This window comes from Lactuca sativa, chromosome 8 (genome assembly GCF_002870075.4).
Source record: "Lactuca sativa cultivar Salinas chromosome 8, Lsat_Salinas_v11, whole genome shotgun sequence".
Taxonomy (NCBI): domain Eukaryota; kingdom Viridiplantae; phylum Streptophyta; class Magnoliopsida; order Asterales; family Asteraceae; genus Lactuca; species Lactuca sativa.
Genome location: NC_056630.2, coordinates 50,237,010 through 50,246,736, shown reverse-complemented (window position 1 = coordinate 50,246,736; position 9,727 = coordinate 50,237,010). Strand labels below are relative to the sequence as shown.

Below are 9,727 nucleotides of genomic sequence, written 5' to 3'. Positions count from 1 at the left end.
GTTAAAATATTATAACAAATAAGAAAAGAAACTTGGATTTATAATTTAATACACTCAAGCAACCGCCAAAAACCATATTTTGATAAAAAAAATCATATTTGGATATTTAATACAAGCATTCATACACTAATTCTTAGTTCAATGTATCAATTTGTTTTTAATTCACATTTGAATACACCGTTCAAACACTAATTCACAGTTTAATTCACCAGTTCTGACATTTATTCACAATTTAATACATTGGTTTTGATACGCACTCATAATATTCACAACTTAACGTCTTGTATTGTTCTTTATGAATGACGACTTTTTTGTTATAAATATATTATATGAAACTCTATTGTGTTATTATATTATTATTATATATTAAAATAGAAAAAATCTTAAAAAAGAAACGAAAACTAGGAATATGATTTGTAGATTATAATTCAATATTTTGATTATTATGTAATAAACTATGTATTATTTTTTTTATTGTATTATAAAAAAATATGGAGTATTATCAAAAGAGTTACCTTTTCTTCTCTATTTTTTAAGACTAGGTCCTAGGTTGAGTGATAGAAAGCAAATAAGGTATAAAACTAACAGTAAGCTAGTACCTAATGTATAGTAACACAATAGTAGACTATTACCTAATGCATATTAACATTGACTGAATATTAAAGAAACCAGCAAAGTAAAAATTACCTTTATCTCTCTAAAATACTGGTTGTTGACTTGGTTTTCTACTAGCAAAAGCACTAATTGACCAACATGAAACGCATCCATCTCGTGCAGCACACCAGCTTTGAAGCAGTCTCTTTTCCGGCGACCAATGAGCGGCGAGTGGACAAAAAAATAGAGAGGAAACCCCATTCTAGTAGCAAAGCGTCATATGGCGATAGGTGATGCAGGTCTAAAGAAGCTTTTGGATTATTTGCAGTTTTTGGTTAGTGATTGTATACAAAATAACTGATGTTAATTTACGTTCGATTTCATTAAGGTGTGTAAAGCACCGGTGGTAGAGAAGCGCGGGGAGTGGTGGTAGTAGAGGAACAAGGTGGTTGGAGGTAATCAGAGATAAATCAGATCTGGAAGGAGACGATAACGGTGCATCATCGATGTTCGCCTGAGCTTGTAGATCAGACGTTATCGCTCCCCAGAGTTCATAGATCTGGCCTCACCGCTCGCTGGAGATCGTAGATCTGTCATCTTTAATCACCGGCGCACGTAGATCTATCATCAACGCTCGTGATCTGGCTGCACATGTCATCGTTTGTGTGACGGTTGTCGACGGTGATGGCGGTAGTAGAGGTGAACGGAGGAGACGATAGCTGAAGTGAACTGAAGAGGTGGTGTTGGTGGTGGAAAGTCGCTGGAGTAACACTGTTTTCCGGAGGTAGGGGCGGTGGTGGTTGGTGTCACCGGAGGAAGGAAGAAGGGAAATATGAAAAGTGCTTTTGGTGAAATAAAACATCTGGTCAAACAATATCCATTTTCTTTTTGATAACTTATAAAAAATGAAAAAAAAAATCAAAATAAATAAGAACATACATTAGTGATAACATAAATACAAGCAATTCTTAGGTTCTTAATTTTTTTTGGTTCTCATTTGAACCTTTACCTATATATATATATATATATATATATATATATATATATATATATATATATATATATATATATATATATATATATATATATATATATATATATATATATATATATATATATATATATATAGGGTGAGGTTCAATAAAAAACCATAATTAACCATGGAACCAAGGAACCAATCTTTTTTTCAACTTTTAGAACTTATTTTTTATCAAAAAAAAAAAACTAAAAATACAGAAATTCATAACTTTTTATCCTTTTTCCAATGATATAAAATTCGATTTTTTTTTTACGTTAAATCACAATGTGAATCTTTGAAAATTCACAACGTGAATCCGGATTTACACGGTGAATCCGAAAAATATTTTTCACATTCACAATGTTAATATATGAATTTAGATATTTTTAGATTTTTTTTCGATAAAGAATAAGCTTTAGAAATTGAAAAAAAGATTTGGTTCCTTGAAAAACCAATAATTATGGTTCTTTATTGAACTTTTCCATATATATATATATATATATATATATATATATATATATATATATATATATATATAGAGAGAGAGAGAGAGAGAGAGAGAGAGAGAGAGAGAGTTACGTTCAAATGTTTTCACTATCTATTGTGTGCATGTATGACTGATTATGGACGAATCACTTTAGTTATTTTAAGAAAGTAATTAATGCATATTAAATGCTGAAGATGTAATTAATATTCATTATATTTTCAACATGTAATATGCATTAATTACTTTATTAAAAAGGAACTGATTCTTACACTGCATTATTTTATTCGTCCACATAATTTGTAAGTAAATGGACGAATATACCCTTTACTTAAATATATATTGTATTTTAAATTTTACGCGCTTTTTTTTTGTAAACGCTTTACCCAAACCCCTTTCTTCCTCACCATGCTTCTTCTTTCTTTTGCGCTGCAATCTTCTTTCAGCCAACACATACGTTTTGCAATATTCATCCCTATATATGTTTCTGAAGGAAAAGAATGCAGTCATCGGAGAATCCACGTGTCTTAACAAGACTGGTTAGAACACGTTCCCGTCGCTCAAGATCAAGGTTTACATTTTCCGGAAAGACTGCCCTCGAGAATCCGTTGAACTAAACACGAAATTATTTTCCAGGAAGACTACCATCGCGAACTCCGTCATCGGAGCTCTGGAATACTGTCACGCAAACCTCATAAAACGACTTCACAAATCACAAATAACTTTTGGTCCGACCCGGTAATATCACGCAAATTCGGGTCTAAAAACTCGTGTTACATCAGCACCTGCGTAATGGTAATGGATCTGAGAATATTGAGAAAGGAAACAGCCACTGGAAAAACAAAAACGGGTTGGAAATAGAGAGGAAAATGAGGATCTATAAACTAGATTTGTCGCTGCCGATTCTACTAGTGTTTACCGGGAATACACATTGGTCATCGGTGGAACAACATGGGGTCACTGCATTCCATTTTGATGAGTTTATTACATTGTATTGTAAGTTTGAAGAATTGAAGGATGAAGACTAAGGTTGAACATCGTCCTTTGGAAACGGAATCAAATCAACTGCCTTGGAATAATTAAAATACATTTTGTATAGTTAAATAAGGGCATAATGGTCAATTACTAACCAAAGTATGTCGATAGATAAAAGTAAGCAGTGGATTTATCAGCTCCCTTCTTAAAATAACTAAAATGATTGGTCCAAAATCAGTCATACATGCACACAATAGATAGTGAAAACAAAATAACCTAACCATATATATATATATATATATATATATATATATATATATATATATATATATATATATATATATATATATATATATATATATATATATATATAGGGAAAAGTGAATATACCCTTAAAGGTATATAAACTTAGGTATCCAAATACACTATACTACGTCGTTTTTTATCATATAATACGTTGTAATTGTCCGATGTTCTTATAATTTAACTTCTAACTTGATTTACGTTCATAATTTTTATAAATTACACATTTATCTTCATCTTACATAATTTTCATTTTCAACTACAATATATATAGCCTAGTAGGTGTTCAACAAAAAATGTGATGTAAGAGAAAGATAATCGTGAAATTTCAAAAATCTTGAAAGTAACTCAAGTTATAGGTTGAAGTTAAAGAACATTAAAACGAATATATCAAACAAAACAACGTATTATGGTGTCTTTGGGTACCTAAGATTATATACCCTTAAGGGTATATTCATTTTTCATATATATATATATATATATATATATATATATATATATATATATATATATATATATATATATATATATATATATATATATATATATATATAGTTTTAAGTCGGCTTTACCATTCATAAACAACAAAAAACAAAGCAAGGAATGAAACTTCCAAAGACATGACAAAATTCTGTAATCCTGTCTTCATCCTTCACACAACATATTAAAACCCCGCATATCCATATTACAACTCAATTTGGCAAGCCTCTCCTCACTCTCTCCAATCCTCCAAAGTTATATTAAAAAGATGAGCGAAAAACTGGTAAAAAAAGCCATCAGTAGTCTCGGAAAAGGCTTCGATTTAACCTCCGATTTTCGACTAAAGTATTGCAAAGGCAAAGACCCTTTAGTTTTTCTTAATGAAAATGAATCAAATGAGCTTCTTGTACCTGGGTTCGGCTCCTTCAAAGGTGTATCACCCGATATCAAATGCGATAAAGGCGATAGGGTTCGATACCAATCTGATATTCTCGACTTCAATCAAGTAAGTTGTGAGTTTTGAGTTTATAAACGAATGTATAAACTGTGTTGTTCTTTGTTTTTTAATATGTAATGCTTTCAGATGTCAGAAGTTTTCAACAAAAGGTGCTCAGGGCCAGGGAAAATTCCGAATGGATTCTTTAATGCGATGTTTGCATTCCAAAGTGGTTCGTGGGCTAGTGATGCTGCTAACACAAAGTATTTAGGATTGGATGGTTACTTCATTATGTTGTTTAACGTCCATCTTGATCGTTATCCCTTAGTTCTTTCTGATGAAGTTCGAAATGCTGTTCCTTCAACTTGGGATCCACCTGCTCTTGCAAGGTACGCAAAATGATCATCATTTTTTTTCTCTAGATTTTGATTATTAAGCTCAAAATAGTGATTACCAATCTTCAAAAAATCGAAATTTTGTATGTGAAATTAAGTTATAAAGTCAAATCAGCGTAACATGGCATAATCCACTTGGTGGATGTGTATCGCAAACATGGCTGAATTTGACCCACGATAGGTGACCAAACGAGTTAAAAATGACCAAGTCAAGAAAAGGACACACAATTTAATTATTTAATAATTGATTCTAGTTGTGATTTATAAGTTTGTTAATCGATATTCAGTTAAGATTTGTAATTTTTAATTAGAAGAATTATATATTTTATTTAAGGATAATATGAAGGCGTGTACTTTTTCAAAAGAACAGAAGGAATTCCAAAAATGTCAATAGTACTGCCAGGTAAAACATTTTGCTTGTTTGACTGGGCTAATTATTCTTGTAAAAGTCAACAATATCAGTGGCTGATTTTTCATTATCATATTGAATTCGAAGGAATGCGATTGGTTTTTACTTTTTTTTATGGTATAGAAAATTATAGAAATTTCTACCAAAAATAGATTAAATCATAATGACATGTGAATGATTTGTTTTTGAATAATCATGACGTTTGATATAATTGATTTACTTTATTTTGGATTATTATATATTGATAAGGTAGGGTACCATAGTTAAGCTTAATGAATGATTGATTTGGACACAAAATAATTGCTGGAAATTATCTATCTAGTAGAGATTTGTACATTTCCATTCTTAAACGGCGTATAATATATGAGAAATTAAATATCCTTTTACTTTTTGTTCCTATATATCGTTTTATCTAATGAAATGGTGATACGTGTAACATTTAATGATTATTTAATGAGATTTAATGCTATTTTAGGATACTAATATGACACATGTCATCATTTAAATGGGTAGACGGATTGTTAGGATTAAAAAGTAGAAGGATATTTAATTTCTCATAATATATTTTCATTGTATTTATCAGCGACAACCAATAGCTTTTCTTTTATATACAATTTGTGTTTTAATACGTTGTATTGTAAATATATAAAGAAATTATTCTAAAATAAAACTAGGGCATGTAAATATACTTATGTTATATGTACAAAATTGTTAGTGTATAATATGTCTCTAACAAACTTGCGAGCCTACAATTCATGTCTTGTAACCGTGATAGTATTTTTTTTAAAATTTTATTATGTTTATATATGTGTAACTTTTTATTACAGATTCATAGAAAAATATGGGACTCATATAATAGTTGGGATAAGCATAGGGGGTCAAGATGTAATATTGTTGAAGCAAAACAAATCCTCTAATTTGGAACCTTCACAACTAAAGAACCATTTGGAAGACCTTGGAGATGAAATGTTCAATGGGGCATGCACTTTTCCTCCTCATCAACTCAAAACAACCAACAGAAACAAGGTTTAAAGAAAACCCGATTATTGTATACAAAACGATATTTATATATTTGTTTATAGTTATGGTGATGCACGAATCGGATAAATATGTCAAATTTACTTGAAAATTAATTAAGAGACGTTAATTAATGTTATAATTTTCATACAACATATAGAGTACATGTTACATTTCCTTGTTCTTATGGGTTATATATTGTAATGGTTACTAACTAGTCTTAAACATGTAATTGCAGACACCATCAGCGTTTAGTACTGTATTTGACCCGGAACCAATGCTCTTCAACGGCTTCTCTTCCACCGCAACAAAGAATGTAGGTTTGAATATAATGTCATATATAAATATATAAAATGGAATAAACATCTCTTAATCTTTGTTGAATAAAAAAGACTTATAGGATAATGATGCTTATAGTAATTATGATAGTAATTAAAGAAAAGGAAAAGATTATAATTCTAACCTACAATTTAGACTTTTGAATATTTATTTGTTATTATTAAAGTATTGCCGTGTTGTGCAAGTATCAATCTTGAAGAACAAAATGGGAAACTAGTATTTTTTATGAAGCATTATTAGGCAATTTCAAACCTAGCTAGCTAGTATCATGTGTGGACATGGATTCTTGACTTGGTTCCATGGACCGCGTCATTGGTGTACTTTATTTTACAACTAATTTTTTATTTTATTTTATAATATAGTCGTATTAAATAACCAAAAATAATAAGTCATTTTTCTATCTTTTATTATTAAATACAAATTATATTTAATCTAATATATGTGCATATGATATAGGGGATAACTGTAATGTGTTCGAAAAGAGGAGGTGATCTTACATCAACCACACATTGTGAATGGTTGCTGACTGTACCTTCGATGCCAGATGCCATTAGTTTTGACTTCATTCCGATCACGTCTTTACTTCCAGGTGTTCCAGGAAAGGGTTTCTTATCACATGCCATTAACCTCTACCTTCGTTGTAAGTATTCTTATTTTCCTTTTAATCAATCACCATAATGAATTTGTATTTTACATCTATAAGTAAAATTATATATCAAATAAAAGTGTTATATTTCTTTAGATTTTCTTATTTGATAATTGTTGTAGATGTCAAAATGGCAGCTGGTTAGATAGTTAGTAATAAGCGTGTAATTTTTGGGTAGGTCGTTGGAACGAGTTCATTGACTTAAAGTGCCTTTTATCCATTTTTTTAAATGATAGTGTCTTAAACATGACTTAGAATCGTATTATATTATTATTATTATTATTTAATTTGTTTTCTTAATAAAATAATTTAAAATATTTTATCATTGAAAATAAATAAATAATTTAAAGTTTACTCACTAATAATCATGTTATTGTTGTGACTTGTCACATACAGACAAACCTCCTATAGCAGATTTGGTATACTTCTTGGACTTTCAAGCCCATAAACTATGGGCTCCAATTCACAATGATCTCTCTTTAGGCCCAACTACAAACAGGGCCATCAAAACACCAGCATTGAATTTCAACTTGATGGGACCCAAGCTCTATGTTAACACTACCCAGGTATTTAATACACACCATAAGTAATTTATTTGATAGTAAGTTTTTTGAAATATGACTAAACATCAAAAACTGTCTTTTACAGGTTACAATATCAAAGAAGCCCGTTACTGGAATGAGGCTATATCTCGAGGGTATGAAATGCAACAGGTAATAAACTTGTAAACATATATATTTTATTCTTTGTTATTTGCATCATTTGTAATAAGTATGGTTGTTTAATATATTAGGTTGGCCATACATCTCCAACACTTATCAGAGACACCGATTTTATTCAGAGATAGAATAGGTGAAGCTTTAAACTGGCGTGGATCAGAGGACATTCCTGATCCACGCTTTTTTGAACCAATTCAATGGAAGAAGTTTTCTCATGTTTGTACAGCGCCGATTAAGTATGATCCTAATTGGGCATTGCCTAGAAAAGATGCCTCATTTATTGTCACGGGAGCTCAACTTCATGTCAAAAAACACGAGTCCAAGAGCATTTTGCATCTTCGATTATTGTATTCTAGGGTTTCGAGCTCATGTGTTGTTCAATCATCTTGGACTTTAGGTCAAACCAGTAGTACATCACAAAGATCGGGATTTTTGTCTGCATTAAGTACCACATTAACTGGAAATCCAGAGAAAGAGATAACAACTGCAAATGTGGTGGTTGATTCGGGTATTTATCCAAATGGACCACCAGTGGAGGTGCCATCACCAAAACTTTTAAAGTTTGTTGATATGTCACAAGTATGTAAGGGACCAAGGGACAATCCCGGACATTGGTTAGTCACGGGGGCTAAACTTGACTTGGATAAAGGGAAAATACGTCTTCTTGTCAAGTTTTCTTTGTTGAACATATTTTGAATATGAAAATAAATAAATTGAATATGATATTAAGAGAGGGTTGCAGTAATTATGTTAGTTTCATCATTTGCCCAAAAAGTTCGAAGGCTTCAAATCCTCTAAAAATAGAGCATGGAGTAGTCACTTATGTAAATATAATAGGAATACCTAGTACGGTGAAGAAAAAACTTCATTTTTTGTGTAAATTTATTAATTCCTTGTAATAATATAATTTGATGTCTTTTGATTCATTCATTATTCCACATGGTTTTCTTAGTGTATATTAAGTGATAGCTTTTCTTTCCCAAATTTAAAGAATTTCAACCATATTATTACACTTCCTTTTAAATACCAAAAATATTGTTAAAACCATTCATGGGGTGTTATGAACTACAAAATCGTTAAAAATGATCGTGAATTATTTGCTCATAAACAAAATCAAGCGTGGGTTGGGTCCAAAACGAGGAAATCAATTTAACCAATATTGGGGTACATTATTCTATGAACAATATTGGAAGCAAGGATTCAAATCAATTTTAATCAAATTGACTAACACGAATTTGGTAAAACTAAAGTTCTACGATAAATGATGACTAAAAAGACATTAGGGGACAGTTGATGAAAATTCATACCCTTTTTTTTTTGAAAGAGAAAACAGATTTTATAAGAAAAAGGAGGAAGTGGGACCCTATTAATTTGAAATCAAATTTAAATAGGACTTTAAACATGCCATAGATCTTAAGGACAAATTACAATCATTGAATCATATATTCCCTCCCATCATTTATGTTACATGTAATGACACCAGTACAAATCAATAACACGAACCACACTGAGTTGGCTACAGCATTAAAAAAAAAGTAAATGAAATAAAAAAAAATTTAAAAAGTTATAGAGTTAAATACTATAATAAGACATAAAGAAAAGGTTGAGTTTTATGTTCTATTTAATTCCAAATTGGACTTCTTAAACTGAGAATTTAATTTATAGAAATTTAAGAATTATTCCATCACATTTTCCATGGTGTAGCATACTCCGTAGGTCATCCCAACCTTGTTTTACTTTTTCCAACGGTGGAGAAATACATTAATAAAAATCTATCGAGACGCTAGAAAACTTTACATAGTACAAATCCAAAAGCATTCCAAGCTAAAAAAAAAAAAAAAAAAAAAAAAAAAAATTGAATATCATCATTTTCAAAGGAGAATAAGTGAATTTTGGGCTTTCCAAATATGCC

General features: G+C 30.4%; 1 protein-coding gene across 1 annotated transcript; it reads left to right on the top strand.

Moving 5' to 3' along the window:
* The first annotated feature begins 3,952 nt into the window (after window positions 1-3,952).
* Window positions 3,953-8,741, top strand: LOC111904379 (MACPF domain-containing protein At1g14780). Its single transcript, XM_023900148.3, has 8 exons — window positions 3,953-4,359; window positions 4,438-4,679; window positions 5,922-6,120; window positions 6,350-6,427; window positions 6,907-7,090; window positions 7,493-7,662; window positions 7,745-7,809; window positions 7,890-8,741. The coding sequence occupies exons 1-8, from the start codon at window positions 4,123-4,125 to the stop codon at window positions 8,509-8,511; spliced, it is 1,797 nt and encodes a 598-aa protein (XP_023755916.1). The 5' UTR covers window positions 3,953-4,122; the 3' UTR covers window positions 8,512-8,741.
* The last annotated feature ends 986 nt before the right edge of the window (window positions 8,742-9,727 follow it).

Excerpts from the sequence above, each read along its gene's own strand:
- LOC111904379 (XM_023900148.3), top strand. The coding sequence starts at position 4,123 with ATGAGCGAAAAACTGGTAAAAAAAGCCATCAGTAGTCTCGGAAAAGGC. Across the intron at positions 6,428-6,906 it reads CTTCCACCGCAACAAAGAAT|GGGATAACTGTAATGTGTTC; the intron begins GTAGGTTTGAAT and ends CATATGATATAG. Across the intron at positions 7,091-7,492 it reads CATTAACCTCTACCTTCGTT|ACAAACCTCCTATAGCAGAT; the intron begins GTAAGTATTCTT and ends TGTCACATACAG.